General features: G+C 39.5%; 1 protein-coding gene and 1 pseudogene across 4 annotated transcripts in view; both read left to right on the top strand.

Annotated features, from left to right (window-relative positions):
* The window catches only part of CCDC25 (coiled-coil domain containing 25), a 36,295-nt gene that overhangs the window by 5,606 nt on the left and 12,633 nt on the right, over nt 1-18,056 (top strand). For 2 of the 4 annotated variants that reach the window (XM_064368735.1, XM_064368736.1), the window contains 5 exons: nt 1,919-1,958; nt 6,793-6,844; nt 11,163-11,238; nt 15,176-15,279; nt 15,493-15,695. In XM_064368735.1, the coding sequence (XP_064224805.1) occupies nt 1,919-1,958; nt 6,793-6,844; nt 11,163-11,238; nt 15,176-15,279; nt 15,493-15,695 (475 nt within the window). Of the gene's footprint in view, nt 1-1,918; nt 1,959-6,792; nt 6,845-11,162; nt 11,239-15,175; nt 15,280-15,492; nt 15,696-18,056 lie in introns of those variants that run through there. The other 2 variants (XR_010339607.1, XM_064368737.1) reach the window with 2 other exon arrangements.
* LOC135271522 (small nucleolar RNA U13) lies at nt 8,426-8,511 on the top strand (annotated as a pseudogene).

Below are 18,056 nucleotides of genomic sequence, written 5' to 3'. Positions count from 1 at the left end.
GGGAGGTAGGCTGCAGTGAGCCGTGATCATGCCACTGCATTCCAGCTTGAGTGACAGAGTGAGAGCCTGTTGTCTGAAATAAATGAATGAATGTCTGTTATGTATGTATGGAACACTTTTTCCCTAGGAACGCTTAGAGTCATTCGGACGTTATCAACTTTTCCTAGGCTGTCTTATAAGAATGGACGTTTCTTTTCTAAATCACCCCATTGTCTGGCATTCCTAGCACATTACGCTTATTTCTAATAGTCTTGATGACTTCTGAGCAAGAACTCGATGGAACCATCAATTTAAATGGAATGATTTACTTTCACTGAAAAGCTTTCAGATCTGTCTTTTTGTCAGCCAACAGGTGTCATCAGGGAGCCAAACTTTGCCTGACTGAGGGAAAGAGATTTTTAAATTTCCCTTTCCTTCTTCTGGTTACCTTTTGGCTATTTGCTCAGTCCTGCTTAAACCATTAGAAAGCCTTTCAGAAAACTGATGGTGGCTACAGTTGCTAAGAATGCCCTCACCCAAGATGTGTCTTCCTTTTGCTTTTCCTTTTCTGGACAGTAAATACCCCATTCAAATTATATAGACCATACTTTCTCAGGTACATTTTAAATCATTACATATGAATGGTTTACATTTTTTTTTTTTTTTTTTTTTTTTTTGAGAGAGAGTCTCAATCTGTCACCCAGACTGGAGTGCAATGGTGCAATTTCAGCTCACTGCAACCTCCACCTCCTGGGTTCAAGGAATTCTCCCACCTCAGCCTCCTGAGTAGCTAGGGCTACTGGTGCGTGCTACTATGCCTGGCTAATTTTTGTAATTTTAGTGGAGACGGATGGGGTTTTGCCATGTTGGCCAGGCTGGTCTCAAACTCCTGACCTCAGGTGATCCACTCACGTCAGCCTCCCAAACTGCTGGGATTACAGGTGTGAGCCACTGTGCCCAGCCTCATTTACAATTTTTTAATTGGCATTTTATACTTAAATACTTATGTATTAAATATAATTATTACTAATTATTGATATGGCTATAAGAAATACTTATTAATATAACCTTTCTGTAGTAATATATATTAGCCTTAAAAAATGTGCATTCACTTTGAGCTAACACTTTAGCTTTTAGAAATATACCTTAAGGAAATAATCAGAAATATGGACAACTTATTTAAAAACATTTATTGAAGCATTTATAATTAGAAACACCCAAGGGTCAACAATAGAAAAGTTTATTCATATGATACAATTAGGTAGTCATTGTTTCCAAAGAACTTTCTTAATTTTTATTTTCATCTAACAAATACATAGTTTAAAAAGTCAAGTAGTAATAGAATGCTTAGAATTAAAAACCAGATTCTTCTTAATATCCATGTTCCACCCCACCCCTACCACCCCAGACAATTACATTCCACCCTTCTTCTGGTATTTTATTTCCATATGTGATAGAATTTTAGATGATTTAAATTTCTTTTTATACTTCTGATGTTCATTTTGCTTGAAATTTTCTATAATTTTATAACCAAGTTATTTTTTCTTAAAGAAGTAAAATATATATTGTTTTAAAGTTTCAGCAAGATCATTTTAACATTTAAGTATTAAGTGAATTGATCTTCTAAAACATCTAATGTCTTGGCTGCTTTGTTTTGTCAGTGTTAGTTTTATTATCTTCATATAGAAATAACATCTTTGAGCTTTAGATTAGAAGCATTCTATAAATATAAAAATTATAAAGTTTGTATTGTTCAATTGTGAAAATTATTTTTGTTTTTCTGTATTTTCAAGTATCAAGGCCTCTGAATTACTCTTCTTCATTTAGGGGAGAGAAATTTGTGGGAGGAGCTGACATTTCTCCCATTCTTAACTTATACAGCCTGGGGTATCTTCATTTGATAATTTTTCTTTCTTTGTTTTCTCGTATCTCATTGCAGATGAAGATCTGATCAAGCATGGCTGGCCTGAAGATATCTGGTAAGTAACAGTTTTGGTTCTGCCCTTTGTGGATCATCATTTCCTTTCTTAGACTTGGCCGAGCACCCAACTCCTGTGATTAAACTGGAATCGTGCTTTGTACTGTGGTTTATGGGTCTTCAGGAGTAAACAGCTCACTGCCAGTTCCCTTCATTTCTAGTTACTTTGCAACTTGGAAATGATGTTTTTGGGTTTGATCTCAGGCTTGAGAGCAAAGGCCTCTAGGACACAAGCCTTATTTTTCCTCCTTTCGTCTCAATGCCATAGTAAGTTACTGAGACGACACCTCACATAAATATTCAGGCCACTGCTGTTGTGGAAAAATGAAGACTTCACAAGAAGCAATGAAGAAATTAGATACAAGCATCCATGCAGATGGAATAGATGGAGGTTCTGACTGGTCCAGCTTTAAAAGAAACACACTTGTTCCTCTTTGTCTTCTAAACCCCCCGATGAGTTTAGCTCTGACTTGATCAGACCCCAATGCCTTCTTTCTAAAACAATTTCTGGGAACTGTTTTAAATAATAATATATACTTTCTTAGTTTCCCTTTGAGATAATTTATTTTGCTCATAAAACCTAGTCCAAAAACAACAACAACAACAACAAAACAAACAAAAATACTTCATTTAAGCTGAATTCTTTTCTTTGTCTTAGAACATTACATAGACTTCTGCCATTCAGACCTGGGGCCTTTTAGGAATACATGGACTTCTGTCTTATAACACTCCCACACCCAATTCACTTTCTTTTTCTTTATCTTCGGTTTCCACCACTGACTCTGACCCTAATAATGTCTCTCCTGGAGCACAGTCCTGCCTATGGAGTGGGATATCATGTTCCTGACTCATCATACCTCCTACCAAATGCTATCCCTAAAGAGAAAGGCACCTGGATTCCGTTCGCATTATTATGATAGTGATAGTGAACATCTATCAAGCCCTTAACTATATACCAAATACTACTAAGTATTTACGTCCATTAATACATTCAATTTCACAACAACCCTGTGAAATAAATATTAATATTATGCCCATCTTTTCAGATGAGCAAATTAAGGTGAAGAGAAACTGAATGGGTCTGCTCTGTCTGCTACTGGCTCCAGCTCTGGTTCTAAGTCACCGCTTCTCTCTTCCTCCAGGCTGCTACTCTTTTGGCTCCAACTTCTTTCTTCTCCAAGGCTGTTGCTGCTGCTCTCTCTGGACTTTTCTCCAAATGCCGACATAGACCCTTCACTTAATTCCCTCCAGTGACAGAGTTGAGGCTACTGCTTTTTATGAGAATTAATTGAATTTTCAATAAAATATACAACATTGAGCATTCAGTGGAGGAAATATTGCATAGAGAGCAACTCAAGCTACCCTTAAATGTGGCTATATTCAGAATGCCCAGGCATATCTGCAGGAGCTCTCTGAAGGGGCGCCTCTGTTGCTGCAGCTTACTCCATTAGGAAGGGGCTAGTTCATAACCTCAGTGGAAACAATCTCCTGCCTGTCCAACCTCTTTGAAGTCCACACCCAGGAACCAAGAAGAGCTAGGTTCTTGGTTCCTGGGATTTTCCTTTTCTTTCTTCTTTTTTTTTTTTTATTGAGATGGAATTTCTTTTCTTTTTCTTTTTTTTTTTATTGAGATGGAGTTTTGCTCTTGTTGCCCAGGCTAGAGTGCAATGGCATGATCTCAGCTCATTGCAACCTCTACCTCCCGGGTTCAAGTGATTCTCCTGCCTCAGCCTCCTGAGTAGCTGGGACTACATACAGGTGCCTGCCACCACACTTGGGTAACTTTTCATATTTTTTTTTGAGACAGAGTCTCACTCTGTTGCCCAGGCTGGAATGCAGTGTCACAATCTTGGCTCACTGCCTCCTCCACCTCCTGGGTTCAAGCTATTCTTCTGCCTCAGCCTCCCAAGTAGCTGGGATTACAGGCATGCATCACCATGCCCGGCTAATTTTTTTTTTTTGAGACAGAATCTTGCTCTGTCGCCCAACCTAGAGTGCAGTGGTGCGATCTCAGCTCACTGCAACCTCTGCTTCCCTGGTTCAAGCGATTCTCCTGCCTCAGCCTCCTGAGTAGCCGGGACTACAGGCACCCACCACCATGCCCGGCTAAGTTTTTTGTATTTTTAGTAGAGATGGGGTTTCATCGTGTTGGCCAGGCTGGTCTCAAACTCCTGGACCTCAAGTGATCTGCCCACCCACCTCGGTCTCCTAAAGTGCTGGGATTACAGGCGTGAGCCACTGTACCCAGCTCAAAATTTATCTTTAAATGAAGGAAAATAGAAATAGTGTGCATTTACTGTGTCCAGACCTCCTAATGATTAGATTTCCACAGACTCCACTTTAAGTAGTTGGACAGCCCAGCTCCAGGGCCCTGAATCTGTATCCTCAGACAGTTGATGCTCATTTAGTGACGTTTCTGGTCTCTGTGTTCAGAAAAGGGTAACAGGGATTCAGCAGGGTGAGGAAGATAACAAGGACAAGAGGAAACTATGGCTATAATTTAAACTTCGAGCAAATATTTAGAAAGGTTTGAGAAGTTGTTTCTTTTTTAAGGAAACTTGCTCAAGATAGTTTGTTTATAGAGCCGGATTTTTATTTTTTCTCTTATGCTTTCATCCATTCCCCCCCTGCCCTTCGTAGAGGTGTATCTATCATGTACAAACCTGAAATTGGTGTATATTGGCAAAGTTGGTGTATTTTGGCAGTGATATTCCTGTGTGTGTTTTGGTTCTTTCTCTACTTATGTATAAATATCATTGAATATATATAGAATTATTTGGGTATTTCTTTTGACAAAATTCTCCATCAGAGACCTTTAAGAAAAATCAGAATACAATCCACTGTAGGTACATAGGGAAGGAGATGTTGTAAATAGAGAACTGGCTTAAAGCAAATAAAAGTTGGAATGTGAGAAGTAACTTCTCAGTTAACTTGGTTACTAGTGCGATATTTTCCTAAGATTCTGAAAGAGGATAATGAGATATGTAATTTTTAGATTTGCAAAAAGCACAGGTTTTTCTGGCTAGAAAATACCCAGCTGAAGATGATAATCAATATGAATCTCTCACATGGGAATGCAAATGAGTAAGGGAACCATTTGGAGAAATATAAATCAAATAAGATATTACTTTGATTTCTGGCTTTCAGTAATGATTAAAAGTAAAACCTAGTCATCATAGACTGTGTGCCAAAAGAGCCTCAACTTTTTTGTATGCACAGTGAATAGCAAGATGACTAACCCCTTTAAAGAGGGCACTTTTATTTAGAATCATACAGTCTACACTTGTACTAGGTGTGACTGTGACCATTTTTACCTCTATAACGTTCATTAGTGCTTAAGAAAATGGCTAGAGAAACATATAAGGGGATGTAATGGTGCCTCTTGAGGATTTTCTGAACACTCTTCAGTCTGGAAAGGTAAGGACCAAGGGACCGAGGAAGCAGTGTGACTATTGTGTTAGTCTGTTCTTGCATTGTTGTAAAGAAAAACCTGAGACTGGTTAATTTGTAAAGAGGTTTAATTGGCTCATGGTTTGGCAGGCTGTACAGGAAGCATGATGGCATCTGTTTCTGGGAGGCCTCGGGGAACTTTCAATCATGGTGGAAGGCAAAGTGGGAGCAAGGCGTCTCACATGGCAGGAGCAGGGTGTGGGACTACACACTTTTAAACAACCAGCTCTTGTGAGCACTCTATCACAAGAACAGCACCAAGGTGATGGTGTTAAGCCATTCATGAAGGATCCACCCCCAGGATTCAGTCACCTCCCACCAGGCCCCACTTCTAACATTGGGAATTACAATTCAACCTGAGATTTGATGGGGATGCAAATCCAAACCATATCAACTAAAGTTAACAGAATCATGAAGTGACAATCGTGTTACCTTGTTTGTTGTGTGATGCTGGGATTCTGAGGGGTCATCTCCAGGTATTGGAAAGAGAAAGTCAAGTTCATTGGTGAAATCAAAACATGAAAATCTCATATCCTGAATGTTGCATAGATTTTAAAAGGTCTAATTAAATTGATAGATGATAGAGCCATAATGAAAGGTAAATTTAAGGGGTGGGGACATTCTGAATGTTTTTAGGACAATGTGAGTAAAGGGCAGTGCTCACCCAGGAGACATATATTAGTGTCACTGTCAGAACATAGGGCTGACAAACTGTTGGGCTGGTGACTTACTGGGTTACTTACATTATTGAGTTGTAACCCATTTAATGATGTGTTCTGCTTAGCATCTTTAGTCCTCACCTAACTCTTTCAGCTCTCTCTTTGACATTCTCTTTGGATTGTTTTGCTGTCACTGGAAATTTGGGATGTCACACATAAAACTGTCATCTTTTTCCCTGAAACTGTGGTTCTGCTAATGTCCCAGGCTTGCAGCATTGGAGACTCACTGACTTCTTTCATTGCCACTCTTTCCACCTGAAATTCCTTTCCTTTGTTTTGCTCTAAGTTCTCTGCTTCAGGGAACTTTTAATCATGGCAGGGGCCAGCCACATCTCACCGCTTCCTTTTTTATCATGAAGCCTTTGGTCACTGATAGTTCTTTTTATATCTTGAAAAATCACCCTTCTCAGCACAGTAAATATTTAGTATCTCTACTCATCTTGGCATTTACTCACTTACAGCTGCATTACTCAGTAGTTCTCGTACCTCTTCATGGTGATGGGAAGCCCTTTGGAGGTGGTGACTGTGCTTTATACTCCTCATGATGCTTCATAAGTGGCAGGCATGGAGTGAAGACCTTTTAGAATAGAATGCTTTAAATGGCTTGTGCCCTGAGGAGATGATTGTCTTGTACTTCTTGCTAAAAGTGGTTTTCATTCTTTGTAGGTTTCATGTGGACAAACTCTCTTCGGCTCATGTATACCTTCGATTACATAAGGTAACTGAATTTAAACATGGATTCTTGACTCTTCTTCTGTTGATACGTCATATCTTGTTCTTTATCTTTTGCAATTAAATTGTTTAAAGTAATAAGTCGGTATGCAAATCTAAAAGTAAACAAATGAAGACATGCCTTCCCTCTGACCCAGAAAATCACTATGGAACATTCTAGGTGATTTTTGAGATGTAGGAGGTAGTGTACATATTTCCCAGCTAGACGCATTGCTTGGTCCTACACTTCAGGTGTGTTGTCTGTCCTCTCTGCTTTCCTTCCCTTTCAATTCGGTTGATACTCCCAGATTTTCTGTCTCCTCCAGTGGACATTATGTGTGGCTCATGTGATTCTCCTGCTTCAGTGAAGGCCGTGTGTTTCCAGTTATGGACTTCTTTAGGAAGTTTAAAAGAACATACTAATAATAAAAGAAAAAAGATGTAATGGCCCCTAGTAATACAGTACCACTATTTTTTCAATCTGTCTCTATTTGTATGTGTTATATAGTTGAATCATAGGGTATATATGCTTGTGAGTGTACTGCTTTCTTTTTGATAAACTTTTAACTTTGGAAAAATGTTAGCTTTACAGAAAAGTGGCAGAAGTGATACAGAGTTCTCATCTACCCTTCACCTTGTTTCTCCCATCATTCACATCTTACATTACTATGGTAGATTTGTCAAGATGAAGAAACTAACCTTGGCACCTTGCTGTTGCCTGAGCTCTGGACTTTATTTAGATTCACCAGTTTTCTATTAATGCCCTCTTCTTCTTCTAGTAGTCAGTCTAGAGTACCATATTACATTTAGTTCTGTCTGCCTAGTCTCCTCTAGTCTGTGACAATTTCTCATTCTTTCTCTGTTTTTCATGACTTTGACAGTTTGAGAAGTACTGATCAGGTGTTTTGTAGAATATTGCTCAGTTTGCATTTATCTGACTTTTTTCTCATGACTAGACGGGTTATGGGTCTAGGGGTAAGAATATCACGGAGGCGAAGTGCCTGTATCATCACAGCATAGCAGGCACATGCATTACCATGACTTATCATTGATGATGTGAGCCTCAATTGCCTGGCCAGGGTAGTGTTTGGGGGTTTCTCCACTGTAAGGTTGCTTTTCTCCCCCTTTCCATACTCTTATTTGGAAGCAAGTCACTAAATGCAGCCCATACTCAAGTGGGTGGAGATGGAATTAAGCACTACTTCCTGGAGAGGGGAGTGTCTATATACATTATTTGGAATTCTGGAAGGAATATTTGTCTCTTTCCCCCTATTTATTTATTCAATCATTTATTTGCATCAGCCTAGACTCCTGTATTTGTTTTATCTTTTGAGGATGTTCTGGAACCGGGTTATTTTACTCTGATATCGTTGCAGCTTCAGCTGGAGCTCTTTCAGCTGGCTGCCCTGTCTTCTGACATGCTCCCATCCTTTTGTTCTTGGAACAGTACATCCTTACTTTCTGGCACTACAGAGAGCTCCAGGCTCGTCTTGTATTTTTCCTGTCCCAGCTCTAGAATTGGGCATTTCACCAAGGAACCCTGGTTCCTTTCACTGGTAATGGTGTTTCAAAATCAAGATCTAGACAGATCCTTTTGTAGTTTATGAGTGTGATGATTGGCTGTTCATGTGCTTGTGTGAGATGTGCCACCCTTGAACCTTGTCACGTCTGACGTGAAAAAATTTTAAAAGATCTGGGCTCTGGGTATGCCTGTTACCACTGGAGTGTCATTGCTTTTCGGCCCTCTCAGCTTATAGAGAAGGAGAGAGATGTATGTATACTAACCCATGTATATGCACACAGTTGTAATTGTTTCTGTGTCCCTCCATCTGTATTTATATTAAGTTAAATATGAGCTCATGGGGTTGTCTTTTTGCCTTAAACCATTTCTACTCAAAACATTGTTTTCCATGCTAACACTTTGGGAGGCTCAGGCAGGAGGAATGCTTGAGCCTAGGAGTTCAAGACCAGCCTGGGCAACATAGGGAGACCCTGTCTCTATTAAAAAAAAAAAAAAAAAAAGTGGTTGGTTGTGGGATGCCTACCTGTGGTCCCAACTACTCAGGAGGCTGAGGTAGGAGGCTTGCTTGAGCCCAGGAGACTGGGGCTTTAGTGAGCCATGATCACACCACTGCACTCCAGCCTGGGCAACAGAGCAAGACCCTGTCTCAAGAACAACAAAAGAACAACAAAAACACATCATTTTTCAAAGTTAGCTGTAAGCTACTTTTTTCCCCACCCCTTTCAGTGATGAGATGTCCTATGTTTGTAATACAGTTAAATTCTTTTTTCCACATTCCATCTTGACATCCCCTGGTTGATTGGATTACTTTTTTTTTTTTGAGACAGAGTCTTGCTCTTTCACCAGGTGCCAGGCTAGAGTGCAGTGGCATGATCTCGGCTCACTGCAACCTCTGCCTCCCGGGTTCAAGCAATTTTCCTGCCTCAGCCTCCCAAGTAGCTGGGAATACAGGCGCGTGCCACCATGCCCAGCTAATTTTTGTATTTTTTAGTAGAGAAGGAGTTTCACCATGTTGGCCAGGATGATTTCAATGATTGGATTACTTTTTAATGTGACATTTTATGAACTTTTTTATATTGCTATATAATTTTCATATTTGTTATTTTGACTGGCTACATTGAGTTAATAATATGTTGCAATTAATATGAAACTCCCTTGTCAGAATATACGTTGTTTACAATTTTTCAGCATTATCAATCACCAAGAAATATCTTTTTGTGAACTACCTTCTGGTTTTATATTTTGTTTTTAATTATTCTCTTAGAATAATTCTTAAGAATGGAATTCCTGGGTCAAAAGATGTACATATTTTGGTAACTGCTTTTTTGCCAGATTGCCCTCTGAAAGTATTGTGCTTATTTAAAATGCTATCTACTATTTATAGGTTTTGCAAAACCTTTTTGGGTTTTATAAGTTTAAAAATAAAAATAAAAACCCTTTGACCATTTTGATAAATTGAAGATGCTCCTTCATTATAGCAATAACATTCACTTTTTAGTTTCGTAGCAAGGTTAGACATCGTGCCCCATCTTATACTATTTGTTTTTGAGGACTGTATGTTGAAGGAAAAGAGGATTATGAACTCTTTGCAGGAGCAAAATTCTGAATTCTTTTAGGCAATTTCTTGCCATTTTGGAACTATTAGATTTAGAGAAAATCAAGTATGGTGTTACTAAGTTCCATTTCGGATCAGATTAATGTTTTCTTTGGGGGGTCTGCTGTGTCAGAAGATGGAAAATACCAGTGGTGGTCCCAAGTTCACATTACCACCAATTATTAATTGTTTGAATAGAAGTTCAATTTCCCTTTCTTTGGAAGCACATAATGAGCTCAATTTGATAATTTTTGGTAGATATGGGGTCACACTGTGTTGCCCAGGCTGGTCTTGAACACCTGGGCTCAAGCTGCCCTCCCACCTTGGCTTCCCAAAGTGTTGGGATTATAGGCCTGAGCCCCTAAACCCAGCCTAATGTGCCCAATTTGAAAGTGTATGCTCCTTGAGGAACTTTTAACTGGTTAATTTCCTGCAGTAAATGGCACAGCCATTGTGCTTAGTGGGTACCAAGGAAGTGTTGGAGATGCAGTAAGACTAAGAGGTTCATCCAGACTCTGGGGCCAGACTGCTAGCTTTGGATTCTGGTTCTGCTGCTTACTTGCCACATGACTCTGAGCAAGTTACGTAACTGGCCTGTTTTCCCACCTGTAAAAGGAGTATCACCTCACTTACTCGTCTTTGATTTTGATACAAATTTCTGTAGAGACAAAGGATCAGTGTCATTTCTGTAACTTCTTCCTTACAATGAATGGTTGAGATCTAATACAACAAAAACTTTTTTCGTGATTTAAGCTGAAGATAGGTGACCTACCAGATGTCTGAGACCTAAAACTACACATTTTATTTTGAGAGGAAGGTCATAGGGACCTCGGCTAGGAAGACATGCACTTGTCAAAAATAGGCACCATTTTCCCACACAATTTCTAGAAGTTAGAATGAGGAGAATAAAAATTACTCAGACATAATTATAATTAATTCTGGTCTTTTTAAAATTTCCTGGTGTTTTTCTTTTTTTACTTATTAAGTGTCAGTATTTTTTATATTACAGACTTCTCTTATTTTAAACAAACATTCCCAAAATGCACACGGTAAATTTACTTCATTTTTTCAGTGTTCTGTAACATAGTTGAAGAACCGCTGTTTTTAATCAAACTATGCCTAGTAGATAAGGCAGCAAATACCCTTTGGATGCTCCAGTGTCAATGAATAATGAGGTAGTGGACCAATGGGTTTATTTTTGTGTTTCAGGGAGAAAATATAGAAGACATCCCAAAGGAAGTGCTGATGGACTGTGCTCACCTTGTGAAGGCCAATAGCATTCAAGGTCAGTTTTCCTAGTGGTGGTTTTATAACACTGACTTTTTAGTGGTGGTTTTAGAATTAGCACTGACTTTGTGTCTGAAATGGATTACATTTTAGTGAAGATGCTGTTGACTTTGGCCTACATCAAAGGAATAACACGTTCTCTGCCTTTGCCATGTTTTGTTCTTTAAGGCGGATGGCAATTTTGCTCCCTGTCAAAGAACTAAAAACTGATCTCCCAACCCCTCTCGTTTTTATGGTCCTATCTGAGCCTCAGCTCTTTTTACTGTTTCCTTACTTTGAATATAAGGTTGTCTAGATTTGCCTATACTTAGTGTTATTATAAAAAGACTGGGAAATTTGGTAGTCTTGATAGCTAAGCAAGAATAATGTGTTTTGTGGCTTTATTTTTTAATGCTGTTTGTATCTTTATTTCTATTATTTGTCACTAGATTCTAGATTTAAAGTCCCCAAATCATGCTTTTATACTTTTTCTTTCTCCTCTCCTCTTACATACTTTTTCCCTCTTAAACTGTGAAATTGTTAAGTCAATTGATCTTGTTAATTCCCCTCTCCACCAAAGAGAATCTTATTTAGTTGGTCTGGGGTGATCCTCGAATATCACGGCTTTTAAAAGCTCCCTGGGTTATTCCCCTGTGCAACGTGGGTTGAGAACAATTGGCCTAAGTGGCTTAGGTGGGGCCTGGCATACTGTCCTTGGTGCTTACCTGGTATTTATTTCTACTATGTAAGATTTAATCTAATCGTCTTGACGGGTCAAGAAGGATGATTATTAGGGTAGGGGTGAGGTCTAAGAAGGGAAACCAGGAGGTGGTGTTCTGCTAAAAATAGGCCAGTAGATCAGATTTTAGGGTATAGAACACAGGTCTAGATGGGGTAGAGGTTATTGTGGCTTGAGATGAAGTGGAGGGATGCTCCAGAGGGTTGGAAAGCAATCATGCTTTGGGTAGAAGATCAACATGGGGCAGACCCACCGCTGATAACAGGGACCAGGGGTTGGCGATTATAGGACAAGAGCAGCGCAGCATTCCCCTTTCCCCATCACTCAGACCACTTCTCACACCCTCGCTTAAGTGGCCTGAATGAGTCAGCATCTAGCCAAAGAAGGTAGAACTCTTACTTTACAAAGCCACTGATTTTCAACTCTGTAAGTCAACAAATTGTAATACATTTTGGGACTTTTCATTTTGTGCATAGAACAGAATTTTCTGAGATTTTCAGCTAAGATCATCAGTTGCTAAAATAAGAATTGGAATTCTTTTCTTCTGTGTTCCAAATTCCTTCACATGTCCTTATCCCTTCCCATGCCCCTGGCTAGCAGACATGCCTTTGTTAAAAGAGCATTGGAGGTCTTATACTTGGCCAGCCCCTTTCTTCTCAATCTCTTCATAGTTTACTCGTTCTGGAGAAAACAAGGAGGAGTAAAGAGTCATGACACGGATTACTGTTTCTCTCCTCTTCAGCCTTCTGCAGTGATAGCTCAGCTAGCAAATAAGGAGCTAAGTCCAAGGGTCTTGCTCTTGTGAGTCAGTAGAAGATGAAGTGCCAAGGAGCGGAGAAAACGGGCTTTGCTATGAGAGTTCCAGAGGACACTCCACTAGTAGCACTTTGTAGGGACAAAGTTTTTCCCCCAGTTGACCACCTGCAGTGCTCAGAACCAAGGGGATTGGGTGTAAACTTGTTTGTCGCAATAGAATCACCCTGTTCTGGGTCATAGGCCTAGAATCTTAGGTCAGCCTGTTCTGAGTTCACCCAGTGAATCTTTCCAGATTAAACTTGTAAAAGTTTAGAAACTTTCTTGACTCTCCTCAGCCTAAACTGTTCAGTCTGGACTTCTGAGGCTGGTATTTAAGCGTCTCTGGTTTGACTGCAGACTTCTCTCCCTTTATGTATTTCATGCTATATAGCCAAAGCCATTATTTGCTGTTTTCCGACCTTGCACCTGGCTTATATTGCTGCCTCTGCCCTCAGAATTTGTCCTTGCTATCATCAGATTCCAGATTCAAGCTAAGGTTCAAAGTCCACATAGTAGGTGTAGTAGTGGTAGTAATTGCTAACATTGATGGAGTGTTAATTACATGCCTGGCCCTGTGCTAAGTACTTCACAAGTTATCCACCCTGTTGAGTTATGTATTATTTTCATATTATAGAGGAGGAATCTTAAAAAGAATTAAGGAACTTGTTCAAGGTCTTAGAGGTATCAAGTGCAGTAGAGACTGGATTTGAAGTCACCCCATTTGGTTCACATCTTCTGCCATAACCCCTGAGCTCTGTTAGCCTCTTCGATGAACACTTTTCCTTCTTCAGCTTTGAGGGGCCCCACTTTCTCTGTGCTGTCTTAGCACTTTCCTGTACCTTTCCATCAGCGTTTGATGAGTTCTCCTTTTAATCGAAGTTATTTATGTGCTTACCTCACTCCATTAGAGTCGTGGAGAGCAGGATTCATTGCCTGTTCATGTTTGTATCCCCCACAGTGCCTTGCACATGGAGATTCTCTAAAGAAACTTTATTTTGAAAAAACTTTCAGACATACAGAAAACTTGCAAGAAGAATACAGCTACCATATACCATTCACTTAGATCCATCGATTTTTAAATTTTTACATATTTATTTGCTTTCCCTATAGCATACTCATTAACTTTTTTATCTGAACCATCTGAAGGGAAATTGTAGATATCGTGACCTTTCAACATGTTCCTCCGAAGAACAAGGAAATGGTCTTAAATAACTGCATTACAGTGATAGGATTCAGGAAGTTTAACACGGATAGAATACTGTGTTCTGATATATAGTCCATATTTAAGTTTTGCCACTTGTCCCACTGCTGTTTCTTTGTAGCATTTTTTTTTGCTCCAGGGCCACGTGCTATATCTACTTGCCACGTCTCTTTAGTCTCCTTTAATCCAGAGATACTACTTTGTCCTTCAAAGAGTGCATATCAGTTGTAGTAATGGAATTACTAACCCACAGTTGGGGTTTGTCTGATGCTTCCTCTGGATTAGAATCCCATTACACACTTTGGGGCAGGAATATTACATAAACTGAAGTTTTGCACATTATAGTCAGGCAGCACATGATGTCATTTTACGCCATTTTTTGGTGGCATTAACCTTGACCACTTGGATAAAGTGGTCTTCTAGCTTTCTCCAGTGTACATGGGGATTTAATAAGCATCGAAATTGCTCACCATCTAATTTGGAAGGACCAGAGAGAGCATGAGACCAGTGATTAAACTGCGATTTCCAGAGCAGCCAGGGAGGGCATTGCAGGTATAGGGCATGAATGGTGGAGGAGGCAGTGCAAGGGGCAGGAGGAGTGAACGGGGTACCTGGCACCCCTTCCATCCAGAGTGCCTCTGCTTTGACGGCTTCTATGTTTTCTTTGGTAAAAGGGTTCCACTGCTGAAAGAAACAATAAGCAAAACTCCATTACTAGTCCAACTTACTGATATTTCTTATCAGATTCAGAGAGCCATGGGGACTTTCTTACGGAGGCTCAGCTAGCTCATGGTAGTGCCCAAATAGAGTCCAGGGTCGTGAGTCCTAGGCCATGGCTTTCCATTGCTGCTTAACCTCTAGAGTCAAGGACTCCTTTGAGAATCTGAGGAAATGTGTTCAGTCCTTTTCTCTTCAGAAGAAAAAAAAAAAAAAAAAACCACAATGATAATTTTGCATCCAATTTAAGAGAGTCCTCAGAAGTCCCTGAAGCTAATCCATGGACCGCTGCTTGCCATAGTAATATTCTGTTTGAATTTTGTCAGCTTTACCATTTGCCTTTTGTGGGTGGTTTTTGAAAAAGTATTGGTGGTTTAAAACAACGGGTGGCCTGTTCATGCTAAGCTGTTTCCCTTGTCGGCTGATGGCAGTTTGCCAGTGGATAAGGGAACACATTGCTCAGTCTCATCCTGCCTGCATGTTGAAGACAGTCTCTCTTGGCAGGCTGCAAGATGAACAACGTTAATGTGGTATATACGCCGTGGTCTAACCTGAAGAAAACAGCTGACATGGATGTGGGGCAGATAGGCTTTCACAGGCAGAAGGATGTAAGTGTTTTGTACCATTGAAGGAGGTGGAGCCCTGATACTGAATGGAGTATCCTATCTTTTCTGACTGACGCCATTGTTGTTGAGGGCTGAGCATGACGTATGTTTTCTAAAGGGAATTAAACTGGGTTGCTAAACCCCTGGAAAGCCTTACCCCTCTCTGGGAGAAAAAAACAAAAAGATGCAATATTTTTTCTCCTATCTCCTTTAAAGGTAAAAATTGTAACAGTGGAGAAGAAAGTAAATGAGATCCTGAACCGATTAGAAAAGACCAAAGTGGAGCGGTTCCCAGACCTAGCAGCAGAGAAAGAATGCAGAGACCGTGAAGAGAGGAACGAGAAAAAAGCCCAGATTCAGGAAATGAAAAGGAGAGAAAAAGAAGAAATGAAGAAGAAGAGGGAAATGGATGAACTTAGGTATGTTGGAGCTGTGGTATTGAGCTTGACTTCAAAGATGATTCCCTGATGATTTTAATCATGTATCAGCCATTAAGAATGATATATTGGTGGAAGGAGGGACATATAACTAGCTCAGAACCTTAAACTGGTTTTAAAAAAAGGCCTTTATATTAATATGTTGGTTAAAAGAATTGCTTGTTTATGGGGGCAGGATATGAAAGTGGATGAAATAAAACAACTAATTTTATTCGTAGATAAACCTTCGTAAGTTATCTTTAGTTTGGTTTGCTTTGTAAATTTCTTCTGGAAAGGAAAAGATGCTATGGGAGGTATTTACGATTGACTAGCTGTACTATTTAAATAAAGTTGTGTTGGCTCTAAAAACCAATGCTAGTAACTCTCAAAGCTGTTTTTTTTTGAGACAGAGTCTCGCTCTGTTGCCCAGGCTGAAGTATAATGGCACAATCTTGGCTCACTGCAACCTCCGCCTCCCGGCTTCAAGCAATTGTCCTGCCTCAGCCTCCCAAGTAGCTGAGATTACAAGCGTTTGCCACTGTGCCCGGCTAATTTTTTATATTTTTAGTAGAGACAGGGTTTCATTATGTTGGCCAGCCTGGTCACAAACTCCTGATCTCAGGTGATCCACCCGCCTTGGCCTCCTAAAGTGCTGGGATTACAGGTGTGAGCCACTGCACCTGGCCTCAAAGCTATTTTTAAAACTTTCTACATTTTGAAAGTCTAAAGTAATGTAGCGAGGCCTGCTTTAAAGCAGTATATTTTTAAACAGCTAAATAGTTCAAATACAATTTGGCTCCTGAAATTCTAGTGAAGAAGGCCATGAGAAAAATGATTATGTTAGTTTTATGTTTCCATTGAAACAAATTGCCACAAATTTAGTAGCTTAAAACAACACAGATTTGTTGTCTTCTACTTCTGTAGATTGTCCAGCAAGGTTCTCACTGGGCTAAAATCAAAGTATCTGGAGGCACTAGGGGAGAATCTTTCCTTTCAGCTTTGAGAAGCACCCATATTTCTTGGCTCCTCCTCCAAAGCTCTCCATAGTCACAGCCCCCTCTCTGACCACTGCCTTCTCTGCTTCTAAGGAACAGTGTGATTAGATTTGGCTCATCCAGATAATTCACGATAATCTTTCCATCTTAAGGTCCTCAACTAATGACATCTGCAAAGTCTACTTTGCCATATAACATATTTATAGGTTCTGGAGACTGAATGTAGACGTTCTCCCATATAGTATTGTACCCGAAGAGCCCCTAGATGTTCTAATTAAAGGAAATTAATCCTGCAAATTCTCATCACAGAACTCCTACATTTTTCCATGATTTTTCATTTGCAGTACATATACCAAAAAGAAAAAGGGTTACTGATAACACATTTTGCCTTTGGAAATGGTGTAGAATCAGAAACAAGTTGCTTAGACATGTCCTACCCAGTTTTCTTGGAATGACCTGGATTCTTAGAAAGATTGTTGGGTCAAAATGCAGGTGTAATGATTATGTACTGTTATTTATTATTCACATGTATGTGTTTCTGGTTGGGGTTCTGCTAAAACAGGCTTAGTAGCCTCATTTAAAATACAGTGTTCAAATGGAGAGCTTCAGAAATGTTACCCTGAGTTGTAATCTGCTAACATGAGGCCAACTAACATATATGTTTAAATATTTGATACAGCCTAGAATTGTGAGTCTGATTTGTGTTTGAAGTGAAAGAAACAGTATTAACTCCATCAGTGTGGTAAAATTTATGGCATTCTGGGTGATGCAAGATTTAGAGCAGTTAATTCTTTTTTGTTTTGAGTTTGGAGTGGAGGGAAATTGAAAACATGCCTTTTAGTGGCCTTTACAGATCTAACATAATTTTGTTTAAGAACATGATGGAACATCATAATAGGAACGTAAGATCACCTAATTTACTTGTAACATTTAATAAGGAAGAATCGCTTACCCTTCTGAACATTTTCCATCTGCCAAACACTGCACTGCAAAGTACTTTACTGCATTGTCTCATTAAATTCCAGCAATAGCCATGGCAGGTTTTTATCTGCGTCTTACAGAAGAGGAAACTGAGCCTGAGAAGCACTCAGAAACTTGCCACAAGCTCATGTAACTACTTAGTCTTAGTGTGATTCTCAAACCTACACACATTACTTACTCTATTCTTCTGCCCTTTATTTACTTTATTCAATTTTAAAGTAATTTTTATTTACTATAAATCAGTCAAGTAATTTATAGATGTCATAATTCCAATTAAATTGCATGCTACTAAAATTTAGGACATTAGTATGATTTTATGAGTTTCAAAAATTACAAACATTTAAACAAAATGTGTCAACCAAAACACAGTTTTCGTATCTTCTTGGCA

This window comes from Aotus nancymaae, unplaced genomic scaffold, assembly GCF_030222135.1.
Source record: "Aotus nancymaae isolate 86718 unplaced genomic scaffold, 86718_ANA_hifiasm-v0.15.2.pri h1tg000079l, whole genome shotgun sequence".
In the NCBI taxonomy this organism is placed as follows: Eukaryota; Metazoa; Chordata; class Mammalia; order Primates; family Aotidae; genus Aotus; species Aotus nancymaae.
The sequence above is the reverse complement of the archived record's forward strand: the minus strand, read 5'-3'. Positions and strand labels throughout refer to the sequence as shown.